Source organism: Ursus maritimus, unplaced genomic scaffold (assembly GCF_017311325.1).
Source record: "Ursus maritimus isolate PB19 unplaced genomic scaffold, ASM1731132v1 scaffold_3, whole genome shotgun sequence".
Taxonomy (NCBI): domain Eukaryota; kingdom Metazoa; phylum Chordata; class Mammalia; order Carnivora; family Ursidae; genus Ursus; species Ursus maritimus.
In genome coordinates, this window is record NW_024425563.1 from 83,906,540 (window position 1) to 83,922,750 (window position 16,211).

The window sequence follows — 16,211 nt, forward strand, 5'->3', positions numbered from 1 at the left end:
AAGTCCGCACTCTGACTTATTAACTAGTAGTTGATAAGCTCTATTAACTAGCAGTTAATATTAACTAGTAGTTAATAAGTTCACAGCTGCAGGGAAGGTACTTAACTTCTATGTTGCTCAGCATCTTTGTCTGTGAAATTGGGATAATATCCTTACAGCAAAGTCAGAGACATTTTTTGGTTTTTCACTGTTGTGTCTTAGTACCTAGAATAGTATCTGGCACACAACAAAAACTCAACAAATTCCTGGTGCATAAATGAAGTACATATTGTCCGTATACCCCAATAGAAATTCGAATACTGAGGCACAGGAAGGTCAAAAACTCTCCCTAATGTTAAGCGGCTTTTAGGTGACAAGGCCCAGTGCTAGATCTAGGCAGGATGGCTGTAGAGCCTGTGCTCTTGACATTTACTTCATGTCTGGGGTGGGGTGGGAATGTCTGCCTCCACTACTCCGTGCTTACTGCAGTGGCTGGTTACAATAGTTATGGAACCATTTGATCTGAATATTCCTAGATCCCAGGGACTTGGGTCAACTTTCTGTTATCAATCTTCCTTTTGGGGCAGATCTAAGCTCAGACATTTCCTGTCATCACATACAATAATCAAAGCAAAAATAAAAATAGGCTTCATTATAATAATTTTAGATTAAGAAACAAGCCCTATAATTAAGAAAAATCTAAATAATTTTAGTTTCAGCAGTAATATAAAGTTTTACATTAAAAATACCAATTAGTTCCTGACATTCTAGTCAGTTTGAATTAAAAGATTCACTTAGATAAATGTACAGGCTTTACATGTTATAAATAGCAAGCAGAGTTCTATTACTTACTGAGTGGCTCTTAGGCAAACAAATTATTAGAAATCGGCCAGGAGTAATAGTGGTTAGCTAAGTAGCATATCTAATTTATGGATCATACTTCATTTTCGAACAGCCAAGGCCGAAAGGGACAATATGGAATTGACAGCAATTGTAGGTAGCAATTTATACTGAAGAAAATACAACAAATGGCTAATGGCATCGAGATATATTTAACTCTCCTATGAAGAACTTACATGGTTTTGTATTATTTATCATGTAAAATATAATTTAGAATCTAGAATAGATCAAATCTTACTTCTGCCATGTTACCTTTTATTAATATTTGTAAGAAAGAGGGAGATGGAGGAAGAATTTCACAGACAGAGGTACATGTGTGGAAAATAAAAGTGTTCTTGATAGCTTCACCATGTTCTCTTTTTTAAAAAATCTCCATTCAATCTTAATCTTTCAAGCTATGCACATACCTAGCGCTGAAAAGCCATGTTGATTCTGCTTAGAAGAAAAATGTTGCTGTCAAATGGCATGCAAGATTAAATGCACCTTTGCAATAGCACATTAAATGTGTAATTATTTTTCATATCAACAAAGATTAATTAAATTTCATGATAAAGATTGATTATTGAGTTTTGGAGCTGTTCATCCTTGTTAGAAAAAATCGTGTTTTAGGCCAAGTTAACTTCGGACAGTGATATTTTCTTCATGTTTTCATCATTATTATTATCACCTTGATTTTCATTTAATTTTCTTTTAATATTTATTATGGAGAGTCTATGAAATGTTTGATATTCCTATGTGCTTACTGACTGAGAAAGTTGAGCTTCACCTTTCATTTACCTTTATAGGGAAAATACTCAACACATTTGATGTGTTCTTAAAATTTTATAATGTAAGTAATTGTAATTCATAACAGTTGTTAACTATTATCTGTTACATGCTACTTTATTTTCAACGAGAATAAAAGTTCTCATCTACTTACAAACACCTAAATGTAGGGACTGCTGTTGGCAACATCTTTAAGTATATAAAATCTATGATCCGTGCCCGTCTTTTTGCATTGGTTCCAGTGCAAACCTCAGAGCCCAGAGCCCTCACTCTCTTTCGTATTTCCCCATGATCAAAATGTACTTCCAGAAAGGCAAATGGTGTTAGTTCTTTACTAACTGTGAATGTAGCCAGAGTGTTACCTCTTCTACAGGTATTTTAATTTCTCATGCTCCTTTTCTGAAACTTTTAAAAGAATTTCAGTGAGCAGGTTAACAGTGTTCTAGAAGAGGAGAGGACCCTTCAGACATTTCTGAAATTGTACCACTAATGGTGATTACTACTCTGCTGACATCGAAGGATGGCTCTGCTTCAAGTAAAACTTAAATCTCACAATTGCACCTATAGATTATGAAATGCGTAAGCTAAAGAAAAGCAGAAGTGGCCTGAAGAAAGGACTTCAAATAAATCCTCACACTCCATTTTTGCCAGGGACTCTGTACTTGCTAGAAGAACTTCACGATACTCATTACTTAATCATCTTACATGCAAATTTTAAATACATACTGGTTATCAGATTTTATGAATTACTGTCTCATGTAATTTATGATAACATATTATAATATATTGGTAACAAATACTTGTTAACAGAATTTATAATTTAGTACCATATCAAAATCGTATCCAATAGGCTGCAGTAGAGTTGAATAAGGATAATAGTGTTAAGTATTTTTCTCTTTCCTGGGCATCAAAATATTTCCCTTAGATATACACTTCAAAATATGAGAATAAATTTCTTCAAATTATCAGAAATCAGTAGGACAAATGAAATAGGAGAATGTGACTTGCTAGTTTTTTATTGCAAGACACATCAATCTTTGTCCTCGTCATCTCTCAGTGGAAAAATACCTTGAATCCTATACCAGTTGAATGATGATTTCCTCAGGAAGGAGATATCACTCTAACCATTTTTCCAAATGCTTTCCAACGTACCTGGGCTCATGATAGTTGAGATATGAATAGTGCTCCAAAAGTTTCCAAGTTATCCCATTATCATACGAATAATGCAATAAAACTCCTTCACCAGGCTGGTCGGGGGCTCTGCATGTGCTGAGAACAGACTTGCTCCCCAGCCTCAGTGTGAACTGGAGAAACCTGGACATGAATTTTCTGTAATTAGTGTGTGCATAAACATTCTTAATCATAATGCTCATTTTAGCTTTTAAAGAATTCCAAACAAATTTAAATGAATTACTCAAAAGCTGCATGTTTCCACTCATCTCTCTTTTATAAAATGTAAGTAATTTCACTGTAGGATATATGAATATGTGTGGAAGATGAGGTCAATGCATGTTTGTATGCAGATATATCCATACAAATATAAGTGTATGTTTATACATACTTGTATACTATGTACTTGTGTACATACACTTAAAATGCCAATCATTCCTTTACTGCATTATTTATTAGGCACTGGGGGAAGGGAAGATGTAGAATAAATCTAATCAGCCTCTGCAAGCTGTCAAATAAATAAAACTACATAAATAATTAACTAGCCCTTGGCTTAAGAACACAGTTTTGATGCTAACATTTCATATGTCTAAAAACCTAGTCAGTCATTAGTATCTTAAAGTCATCAGTAGGCCTTTTAATTTATTATAAACTAGGGCAAATTAACCCCATATAAACTAACTGTAAGCTCTCTCTCGGTTAAAAATGGAAAGATGTACGTATCAGCAAAAAAAGGAAAATAAAGAGATCTAAATTCAATCATTAGCATCTGGTTTCTCTATGTATTCCACCATGACTTAACTCACCTGGACTGTGAGCTGTCAAGGAAAGATGTAATTAGCTGACGCCTCCCATCCTTGTTGAAAACCAGGGCCTTACCACTGGCCAAGACACCACAACCAAAGCTGACTTCAGCACCACGGATAGAGTAAAAGTTATGGTAAGAGGAGAGCCTGGAACTGCCAAAGCTTTCAGAAATAAACATTGGGAATGTCTGCGATGCCATCTCACAAGCTGGGCCAGAAAATCCAGGGTCACACCTGAAAGACATAACATAAAATACAATCTTAAGCCGTTGGTCCTTTCAGAGCTCCCTGAATCTAATTCAGGGAGGAGGAAGTCCAGGGGCCAGGATTTAACTGAATGGTAAACGAGGCTCATTAGTCTTTGGAAAACAATGAATCTGAAGACTTGATAAGGGTGATTGACTGCAAATATTCCAGAAAATATAGTCTTTGCACAGCCCTGCTATAAAAGCTTGTGATTAAAACAATAATTAAGCACTCATCTTTAACCAATGCCAGCTATGTATCTGCATCTAACATTTGCACACATTTCCAATTTAAAATCTTTGTAAAAGGTATATTATTATGTATATAATTTTATTTACAATGATGTTCATTAAATTTGTAAAAGAAACATCAATAAAATACTTCCAGAGACATCTAGAATAAATTACCTCTAAGAACAAATGTAAAAATACACATTATGTTTCTGATAAAAACTATTTGAAATATTGGGAAAAGACTGGAAAATAAATCTATCTTTATTTCAAACTTAGATTGACACTATAAAGGGAATGAGAACAGCCTGACCTGGAGAGGTGTTCATAGCAGAACCGTGCTGCTCACAGTGGAATCCCAAATTAGTAGTGCTTCAAGAAAAAGAAAAACAAAACCCAACAAACCCCACACAACAACTTGCCTCCTTCTGTATTTATATTAGAAAACTCACCTCATATAACGCCTTAGCTGAACATCAGAAACTTCTTATATTTTAAGGCATTTACTCATCAGGAATTAGTTTTAATTTTTTTTTTTTTTACTGCACTATTTCTTTTTCACTATCTATACTATGCCACCTATTACAAAATCAAATTGGTGTCTTTTGGGGTGGGGTGAGGGGTTCTCATCTAAGCATTCGAAACCTCCTAAAGTCTGAAACAAGCATTTTAGAAAGCCATGAAGTTCCAATGAAGTGATATTATGGCATAATTCTGAAAACCACTTTTTTAGCACTATGCTGAGACTGGGATCTATGCTGGCCTCATAGAGGGTCCATGGGGTGCATGAACAAATGCCAAATTGTATGTGTGTTGGATATTATTGGGGAGAAGGTTTATAGTCTTCATCATATTATCAAGGAAGTTGGACCCCAACATGCCAAGAGTTACCACAGTGTGAAGTCTGAAGGTTGTTTGGCATTAGGGATGGGAGTGGGAAAGAAAACCAGTATTTATGGAGCATGTAAATAACCCTCAAACAGTTTACTTCTTTCATATGTTATTTCACCAGCTGAGACTGTGAATAGCCAAGCAGTTTCTAAAAAGGAGAAAAACTTAGCTAACCAGGACACCATCTGACATTGGAAAACTGAACGTGGTTTTCCATGGCCACAAATTGGAATCAGTGTCCCCCAACAAGACCATTGCCAGAATGCATTTCTGTGTCTCTTAAATGTGTCTTCTCAGGACCAGTGATAGGGAGAAATTGGTGATTATTTAGAGATGACTCCTATTGGAGTCAGTTCCCATTAAGTGGTTTTGGAAGTGTACTTTTAATCAAAAGTTATAGAATTGGGATAAAATGCTGATAAAGATTCCATTCATATATTTAAAAATATATTTGTAGCCTTTGTTTTGCAGTGGAACAGTAGGGTAACACAGTTGGGAGATACCAGGAATGGCATGAGGCTCTCCCGACTCCAAAAATATCCCCTATTGGTTCCTCTACCCAACCTTAAATGTAGCATTGTGGTCACCTTGTATGTCAGGATAAAAGGCCCCAGTGTTAAGCTATGTGGATGACACCCATGTAGAAAGGTTTCTGCTTTTTGCACTTCTCACTAATACCTCTAACAGGGGCGAGCTTATCAGGATGAAGAGTTGTCAGTTTAGAAACCCAGGCCGGGGGATTATACACAGGCAAGAAAATGTTAGGCAGCAGGAGAGGCAGAATCCTGGTAGAAAATAACAGTAGTGATGAGGGGAGCAAAGTGGGAAGAAAAACAAAGCTGCCGGGGCCCCAAATTCGAGGATTCGTTTAAAAGAAATAAATAGTAGTGAATATAAATTTCTTTTCTATGCCATTTTGCTCCTACTTGACAAGTCACATATTGCTGGAAAAGGGTGTAGTAGCCAAACATTTAGTGCAGCCACAAATGAACAAAACCGATGACTATCACATAAAACATTGTCAGAAATAGGGAGAAAACTCAAGTTCCAACTGGTGAAAATATTCTGCAAAGCCTGAGAAGGAGGAAAAGGCTATGATTATTCAAGATAATGTACAGTGTCAAAAAAGAGCAATGCCCAAAGGCATAAAACTGCCATTCAGATTTCTGTTTGCATCCATCAAGAGTGACACAGATGGCTGCCTTAATAAACCCACGAATGCTAACAGGGAGACTGTACACAAAAAACAAAGTATGAAGTATAACTATTCTAATTATAGATGGGTCTTTTAGAAATAGCACTTTCTATTTTCATTAATAAAAGCAGCTGTCATTTTAGATAATTTGTTTTCAAAACTTTTCAGGACAACTTCAGGAATTACACAGATGTCTGGCGTTCTTGTGTTAATTTTATTTGAAATGCACTAAACGAGAGGATGGCCTGGTTAGGGATGACAGATGAAGATAACAACTTGAGGAAAACACCAGAAAATGCTGCACAGATCTAAAGAGTCAGTGTTTTGGGGCGGGAGCTGGTAGATTTATTGAAAAGCACAGAGATGCATATTCATTTTTTAAATATGAAGAGGAACTTTTCAAACTTTGATACTTTCTAAAACATTTCTATTGTGCAGAGTGATTTCTTTGTTAATTAAATTCATTGCAATGTAGTTAAAAAGATAACATGACACTCTAATGTCAGTGCTGACAAGTGTCTTGCCTCATACATATAATTTTCAAATGATCAGGTAGAAATCTCTTTTATGAGTTCTCTATTAATTAATTATTACTCTTTTTGTTTGGAGGACAAGAAGAGACAGACTAGATGATCAGTGGTTGAAAACTGTATAACAAAGATTGTGGTTTCAGGAATTTCCAGGATATTTTATAATTAAATGTTAATGTGGGAATGACATAGTACATATGCATATCCATTCTTATTATAAACAGTGCTTCAGTGGTGACTAGATATTAACTATTTATATATAATTTCAGACTTCATATTCAACATCATTATTATGTAAAATACTTTATATACCATTTTGAAGATTCAAATGATGTTTGAAAGTAAGCAAGACTGCAAAACTATATTTAAAGATGAATTTTCTTATCGAATTTGCTAAATTTGGCTCATTCTAGTTTCCTTTAGCCTTGGGTCAGTACTGATTTGCATAATTCATTTATAAAGCATGCTAGGAATTAAAATATGGCGCAAGAACACTAGAACAAGTTTATGGAAAAAAAGCATATTGAAGAATGTAACCAAAGACAGAAAAGGAAATCATCAAGCTATGAAGAATTCAAATTTGTTCACAAATTTACACGAGGTATGCTAAATTTGTTCACGATGTAGCTTCATAGAAAAGTTATTTATTCATCAATTTCCACCTACAGAAGACACTTAATACTCTATTACGCTTAAATTCCCTTTGAAGAATCCTACTTTGGTCTTGAAAAGACCTCAAAAGCCTAAAAAGGAAATTAAAACAAGTCAAAATGACTTGTGGCCTCAATATATAAAGTACATATAAAAAAAAAGAAGTATAATTAGTATTTTAAAAAATGCTTACTTGCAACCATGTCGAGTGCATTGTCCTCGGCCAGAACAGAATTTGAGACACGACGGACCAATATAAACTGCAGGTAGGGCAAAAGACAGCATGTAAAAAAATGGCAAAACCAACTGGAAAAACCAAGAACAACATTAGCATGTGAATCAATTTTGTGAAGCGATACCCATAAAATCTAGCCCTTTATACACGTGTTGTGTGCAGGAAGCCAGGTGACATACAAAGTGTTGTGTAACAAGGTGAGTGCTTAGCTACAGATCTGCTGGAAAGGTTTTAACTTAATTTTCAAGATTTTAATGTTCCATAGCAAAAATAGGTAGGAACATATGATTTGGGTTCCTTAATGGAATCTCTTCAGCTAAAATGATTTCAGGCAGAATATTGTGCTTCTGACTTGAACTTTCTATAAAGTTTAATATTTTTTTTAGGTAGAAATAAAGAATTCGCAAAGGATCAATTTGATATATCAAGAAATGGAGACGTTATAATTTAACTTAAAAACTATAACTTCCATTCTTATCTGGGAAAAATGTATAACACATTGCAGACGATTGTTACATATCTTTCTAAATATTAACCTGTCCTTCCTGAAATGGGGAGTTAAAAATCTTTTTTTGTGCATCAAGTCTTCTCTGAAATGCAGATCTTTTCCTACATGGTGGTTCTGACTGATAATGATACTACAAACCTCAATTCTAATCTTTGGAATGCCAAGGAAAGGGTTCCTGATGGTTGAATGGTAGGTTCTGAGATAATCAGACAAAAAATACATTCAAAGATATTAAGCCTCTTGATTACCAACCGGTACAATGAATAACACACCAAAAAGTGTGAAAATGGAACAAAACCAATGAGGAATTAGAGATGCAATGGTTGTTAAGACCTCACATATTCAATTTTAGGCACAAACAAATTTCCATTCCATTATCATTTTTTTCCTGTCTCGTAATCATGTCAAAATAGTCAAATGATTTCATTATAAAATAAATTTCCCTGTGGATAATGCTCCTATGAACACTTGTTCTCTGGAGCCAATTAATTCAAGTGTGATACAAAGCAGCCAGGAACAACTCTTGCTGAAGGCAGCTCATGGTTGAGGAAGAGATCAGATAGCAGTCTGAGTGGTTAAAGTTACGGGTTTAAGGAGTCAAATAACCTTGGATTCAAATTCCTGCTTCACCTGGAAAACTCTAGATAAGTGAGTTCCTAAGTCTAAGCCTCAGTGTTCCTACTCTTTAAAGTGGGATAATAATCCTTGGAGGAAAGAGTAAATGAAACGTTCATGCTTTAGCCTGCTGCCTGATACCATGTGGTTACGTTCACCATGATACTGGGGTCAAGAATCCTTCCTGCTCCATCTGCCTTGTTGGGCTTTACTGGACAGCACGAGTACCAGGAAAGGGCTTCGTTCTTTAGCTTGGTAAAGCTTATTGATTGTTTCCCCAGCACACTTGACTTTATGGCTGCAGTAAGATCTGTTCTAAGGCCTGTGAATGGTTCATTGCATTTTGTGGGATCACTCTGGAGGGCTGCCCTAGAATGTAGCCATGTCATAGTTCAAAAAACTTCCATTGTAAAAAAAAAATTTCAACAATAAAACAAGATTTTCCAAGTCAATGAAAACATTGCAATTAAGAATCTTGTCATCCCTTCCCGCTAATGATGGGGTCATTGAGATGCACATGAGTAAGTTTATAGGCCCTTTTCCCTACGAGCGTGGAAAGGACAGATTTGTTTTTATCACTATTATTCATTTAATCAAGTTGAAAAGATTAAAAAGTGATAACAAACATACTTTGCTCTAGGATTTTCCATTTTGCTAAGAACTGCTGGATAATTCCAAAAATACTTCCTGTACACACTAACAGGAAAAACATACCTAACAGAAGTAGGATATTGACCTGTTTTTTTCTCTTTTTGGTTTCCTTGACATGATTTGGAATTCCACAGAGAAGTGGGAGAGATTTCAGAAGTGTTCTTTGGCAAGTTGGCACACATTTCTCTTGGAAAGGACTGAGTGTGTGTCCTTTTTTTTGCCTTATGAAGAAGCTGGAGAGCAGGTCTTGTTTTTGTGAAAACCTCACATGTAGGATGATAACAGAATTGAGATTCTGCCGCAAGTTTTGCATTTGACCTGCACTGCTAACCACGCTCATTCCATATACTGTTGTTAACTTTTCTCACTCTACCCAAAACATGACGGTGGGATGCTTTCTGACTTGCAATCATGTAAGAGCCTTCCTTGGGAAATTTAGATATGCTTTTCAGAGGCTTATATGTGCTTCATAGCACTCTTAATTTCCTTGCTTTACTATTGTTTTTTTTTATTTCTTTTATTATCAAAATAATATAAGTTCATTATAAGACCCTTAAAAAGTATGACAGCAGAGGAAAAGTCACCCATATCCTACTATCCAGAGGCACATACTTATTCCTAGAGCTAATTAACAGGTGTTGTAATTCAAATGCTATGCAAAATGTTCTGCCAATGGAGGAAGTCCACTTTACCAAATTAATTTTTAGATGGTTTTGCAAAAGTACCATGTTTATGTATTATGTGCTATGTTAACTTATGTGGTCTTTGAAGACTGGGCCTCTTATTGGTCTTCTCTAAATAGAGACTGCTTAAAGAATTTCCATTGGCTTATCAGTAAATTATCTTGCCTGAAGTTATTCCTGAGTTTCAAGAATGTATTCCATTAAATGTGTATCAGTTTTTTTATTATTCAAAAATAGCAAAAAGATTGGGGCACCTGGGTGGCTGGCTCAGTCAGTTGGGTGTCTGACTCTTGGTTTCAGCTGGGGTCATGATCTTGGGGTTGTGGGATTGAGCCGCCCCGTCAGGCTCCACACTCAGCTCGGAGTCTGCTAGTCCCTCTCTCTCTCCCACTCTGCTCCTTCCCCTCACCCCCCCTCCCTGCTCGTGCTCTCTCTCTCTCTCTGGTAAATAAATAAAATCTTCTTAAAAAATTGCAAAAACATGACTAAAACATGGAAGATCAGCGTGAAACAATGATGTAGGCTTTTCCTGCTTTATAAAATTGACCAAAGTCAGTGGCTATGCTAAATTTGCTTAAGTATTGACATTTTGTCCCTCCTTTCCACCCTTTCTACTTCCTCATAGTGTAACTCTTCAGTCAAATTGATGTACTCTGAAAACAGGAAATCTATGAATCTGCCTGTAATTAGAATTATTAAAAAACCAGAGTGGGCTATTAGTAACAAATACAAAAAATGTGTAGTCATACACCCCAATAACTTAAAATATCTTCTCTCCTGTACACTTGTTCCAAGTGATATTGGCTTTAAAGTTACACAAAAATTACCAACAATTCACTTAAAAATTAAAGATAACATAGGATATTTCATGTATATCTACATTTTCGTCTTATACTGTTTTCTGAGAAGGAAGTAGAAGTTTTGCTTCAGAAGTTTCATTTTAGAGATGATGCTCCCTTCTGTGTGGTGTCGGCATCTAAAAGATAAGCGTTCCAGATGTTGCAGTAGTTACTAAGAGAAGAATGGGTCTTATTTTAATACATGCAGTATGGTAAGTATTTATGTTAATTTTGTGTAAAACATTCAAAGAAAATGTTAGGATATCCCCTGTCATCAGCTGTGAATTTGAGTTTCAGGGCTTTACGCATTTTTACATTATGTATGTTGAAACATTCTGGCATCTAATATTGCTGACACTGCTGCCTTTTTTTTTCTGACTGTGCATCCCTGGGCTTCTAATGGAATGCAAAGGAGAAAGGGAAGAAAGGGCGTTTAATGAATCGCAAGACCATGACTTAGAAATGTGATTAAGTCTGTGCCAACGAACAAAAGCACAGGAAGACTCTACATCAATGGCATGTGATTATGACAGGCATAAACTAACCATTATCAATTGCCCACATGTTTCCAAGGATTGGTCCCATTTGTCTCCAGCGAATTCTGGTGTCCCTGGTTAGTGCTGCGTTAGGAAGGGGAATCGTTATGCGGTTCCACCTGCAAGAAATTTAGCACAAAACAGCTTCACAACTACATTCTCATCTTTTGAACCTCTTTTACTTGCCTTTGATGTTCTAGTTTCTGAATGCTTCGGACAGCACTAAAGTTTGGTAATAAACTCTTTAAATTCACCTGTGGAGTTTGTAGTTTCCAGACAGACCTAGAACTTCTAAAAACATCTGTATCACACTAGAGTAATGAGTTTGTTCTTAGTAGCAAGTGATATTTACTTCGTTTTTGGACATTCTTTTTAGGAATTTTTACATCAATACTCAGACCTTAGATATTATTCTATGATATGCATCTGTGCCGACATGGGGGCTGATTAGCATTGATTACTTTCTATTTTTTGCTCTCCCCTTGTCCTATGGACATTTCAAGAGAGGCTAAGAAAGAAATTCTCAACTTAATTTTGCCATGCTTGGAGATATTTTTACTAGTTTATCCAGGGCTTATTCTGTAAGGTGGGAAGTATTTGGCACAGTCACCTTTAATTCTCTAAACAACCCTCAACGTCGTATATCATTGTTCTTAATTTATGTGGAAAAGAAGGGGAAAGTGAGAGAGGAAATATCATTACTCAAGTAGAGGGCAGAACCAGGATTTGAACCCACGGCTTCACTTTCTTCCACCTCTCTATGCTGCATCTTTCCCTAATTTTTGGCAAGAAGCCTTTTGGCAATAACCATGCAATCAACTATACAGAATTTAAATTTATGTATCCAAAATATAAAAGCCAAGTACATAGAGAATGAGTGACCCTACAAATCATGGTCTTGCATCAGATTTACTGAAGTTATCTTTCTTCTTCTTCTTCTTCTTCTTCTTCTTTTTAATGAGATACTTCCTACATCACCTGAAAATGAGAAGGCAACTTCCTTACCTATTATGGAAAAATAGTCTCAGGCTTACTCCTGGATTTTTTTTTTTTTTTTTTTACTCCTGGACTTTGAGTCACAGCACGGATTCAAATCTCCTGATCTCTCAGGAAATGTACTCACCCACTATAGTTTTCGGAGGAGTAGATCGTGCTGTGGGGGAGGTGGGGTCCAGCACAGATCTCAGGCAAACACTCAGTGTGGAGGAGGGACCAGGAGCGCCCATGGTTGGTGGAAAACTCCAAGCCGACGCTGGTAACACCAGGATGAGCACAACAAAAAAGTGCAAACATTAGAAAATGAAGAGACTCACCCTTTGCTAAGTACCTTAAACATTTGCAGAGCTAGGGTAACAAATTTTAAGATGTTGTTTCCAAAATGATCGTTTCCCCCTCTGCTGCAGTCTGACCAGCCTTCAAAGGGCAAACGGTTAAATTACTGCGAGAGAAACAAACCATCTTTTAAAGCCAACAAATGGGAACCGGCGTTGGCGTGCTTCAATCTGATAGATGGCAAGGCAATTACCATGTCTCACACTGCCACCTCATCCTGTGAATGTGAGACTCTCAAAATTCTTAGAAAGGACTAGCAACACTTGTGCGAAGCGAAACCGAGAAGTCATAGCTCTTGAAGTGCTAATTGATTTCTGTGCCTATTATTAGGGGGTCACTAACCAACATGAGGTCAAGCTTTTTTTTTTCAGTTATTTGTTTTTTTCCTCTCTGGGCAATCTGTCAGCATGGATGGCTGCCACAGCATGTGCAAACACTTCTGATACCTAAGACCAAGCTTGTAGAATGAACTCATTTCTACTTAAAATTATCCAATCATACTCTGCATATTAATTGAAGGGCTCCTCTTTGGGGGAAAAGTGTGTATTTTTTTTTTTTTAAAAGGACATTTCATTTGAAAGTCAGCTGGAAACCTACTGAGAAGTTGCTCTGATTTAGTGGCCAAGTCCACATGTTCATTTTTTTTTAAGATTTTATTTTTTAGGTAATCTCTACGCCCATCATGAGGCTCGAACTCACAACCCCGAGATCAAGAGTCGTGTGCTCTCCCGACTGAGCCAGCCCTGAGCCCCCACGTGTTCATTTCTAATCAGTGTGTCAGTTCACACCCTCACAAAATAGGACTTCCTACCTGTTACCAGGTTGATGTGTTCCGCAGCCCAGATTAATGGAAAACTGTATCATGTGAGACATCGTAGAAGGGAGAACAGGTAAGACGTGAAAAAAATCGACAGCCCAGACATTCCTGTTATGCCCTTGATGGTTCTTTTGCCTGAGACAAAATCTGGTAGCAGGCGTCTGAAGTTCAGGATTGATGACGACAGAAACTAAAGATGGAACCTTCAAAACAAAGGAAAGCAAAATCACTCATCATCCCTCTATGTGAGTCTGCGTGAATTCTCCTAGCTTCACTCTTGCAGCTACTGTAACTGCCATTTACTGAGCACCAGGCGAGGTCCTGCGTGTTCCACTGTTATTTCCTGTAGCCGATGCAGTCTTTGGTGGGTATTTGTGTGAGTCACTCAGGATTCCTCCTTGGCAGGTACCTGGAGCTCTCTGTGTGTGACTGATCAGCCCCTTTCTGCATGAAGATTAACTGGTGTAAGGTCTTTAAAAGTTATCAGAGCGTATGTATCCATTTTATATACCTTGGCACAAGACAAAGGCAACTTCACAGTATCCTTTATCATCGGTCCTCTTTTAAAGTGAATTTGTATGGTACTAGCCGTTGCCAAACTAGGTATTCTGAAAATAGGATGCTAAGCAGTAACAGCCAATGAGTTAATCCATAATAACTTACATAACTGACTTGGTCTGAGGCATGCAGCTGACCAGAGCAGGTATGACCCTAGCTAGTCATAGGTGGAAAACTAGTCCATTACGCAATCCTAAATGGTCTAACTTGAATGACCCTAGCAGATGGGGTATGCTGGATACTTTCTCTGGTCATTCCCTATTCTAGCCTCAACGTTTATCTCCTATGTTCCTAACTGAAACCACGAAATGCTGGGTGCGGGCTGCGTTCAAGCTCGTTACAGTACCGAGGGCGCCATCAATGTGGAGAAAAGCTGAATTAATACTGAATGTGGGAGTGGAGTCTCAGCACAAAGAAATCTACTACTAGAAAAAAAATAACCCTACACCTAATGATAAGCATCACACATAATTTTGAAGATGTTTGCATATAATCAGAGCCAGCACATATCCTAAATCCAAAGGGCAAAGGAAAAAGGTCAATTTCAGTGGCTATAACAACAACAACAACAAAAAAAGCGAAAGTAGCAATCATCTATACTTCTACAATGTCTTCTGCCTAGGAAATCCTAAAATGCTTGATAAATAGTCATTATGCCTGATAACAAGTCTGTGAGGCTCCATAATTAGAGCCCTTTTAGGGCTTTCTAGGTAACAAAAATAATTGTCAGAGTACTAGGCTCCATCTTATCATCTCTAATGGGCTGTAATTCATTTTTCCTGATAAAAACCTCTTTTTCATCTGTATCAGGAAAAAAAAAAAGAGAATATTAAAATGTCCATGTCACTTTTAAAGAAATCTGGCAACTTGCTGGGCTTCTAAAAGAGAGTGTTCTCCTAGGCATCTAGCAGGGTCTTCATGGTTTTGACCTTGGCTTGTCTAGGGCGATCTGGGGTGGGGGCCATCTGGCACATGGATTGGCAACAATACCTTATAGGAGGAATAGGAAAGACTGTCCAGTGTAATGTGCTCTTTTCTTCCTTCAATCTTTGCATACAGGGTGATATCATTTTCAGGAGAATCTCCAGGGTCACAAACTCCTCCTGTACAAAACAAAAATTGTAAGCTGTTGGTACCAAACTGCATCCATAAACATGTATAGTGTTAACTTTCAGAATAAAATGATGATTACAATTATAAGAATAATAATTATAATAATAATGACCTTAAATAAAAGTAACCAGACCCAAGGAAATAATTTATAAAGATAGTTCAGATAGAACTATCTCATGCTGAAGATCAAAGACTTGATAGTTGGGAAGGCCAGAGGAAGCATGTGCTTAGTGAGATTGCTCAGATGATTGTCTGCAACGAGCCACGGCTGCATGTCCATATTTTAACCCACATTAAAAAAAGATGTGCTTTCCTTTTTAAGAAACTGTCAATTCCTTATATTTGAGGTCTTAATGGCCAAAGTTCAGAACCGATTGACGACGATTTTTAAAAAATGTGGTGACTCACTGCATCAACTATTTCTGAAGTGGTATTACTTAAACTGTTGCACAAAGTATGCTTAATATTTTAGCACATATTAGGTATTTTGATACCTCATTTGGTTGTTGGAAAGTACACAGAGTGGTTCATTCCCTATCTCTCTATGTCAAATGAAATGATGGGACATCAGAACCGAGAGGTAATTAAGATCATCCTGATGAGGAAACTGAATAACACAGCAGGGATCTGAAACTGAAGACGATTCAACTAATCAGTGGAAAAGCCATGAGTCAATGGCATGTCTTTTAACCCTTTACCATCTCTTCTTTTCACTACTGCATTCAGCCCATAATCCTTACTATTGCTGGCATCTATGAACTGTCTGCAGACCCTGGATTTTAAAGGATTGCATGTCTACCCAGAAGCCTCTCCCCACCCACCTCTATCATTCACAACGGCACCAATCATTATAGCAGGAATGTAGGTATATACATGGACTTCCTGGCAAATACTCTATCCTCATGTTCCAAAATTTATAACATTAACTCTTAATTTATTACTATCTTTCAAAAAAAAAAAA

At 36.9% G+C, this 16,211-nt stretch overlaps 1 protein-coding gene across 2 annotated transcripts in view; it reads right to left on the reverse strand.

Moving 5' to 3' along the window:
* The window catches only part of RELN (reelin), a 475,458-nt gene that overhangs the window by 150,608 nt on the left and 308,639 nt on the right, over positions 1–16,211 (reverse strand). For both annotated transcript variants that reach the window (XM_040644349.1, XM_040644350.1), the window contains exons 13-19: positions 15,128–15,240; positions 13,574–13,782; positions 12,554–12,682; positions 11,440–11,549; positions 7,557–7,623; positions 3,621–3,854; positions 2,797–2,958 (exon numbers count right to left, since the gene is read on the reverse strand). In XM_040644349.1, the coding sequence (XP_040500283.1) occupies positions 2,797–2,958; positions 3,621–3,854; positions 7,557–7,623; positions 11,440–11,549; positions 12,554–12,682; positions 13,574–13,782; positions 15,128–15,240 (1,024 nt within the window). The remainder of the gene's footprint in view (positions 1–2,796; positions 2,959–3,620; positions 3,855–7,556; positions 7,624–11,439; positions 11,550–12,553; positions 12,683–13,573; positions 13,783–15,127; positions 15,241–16,211) is intronic.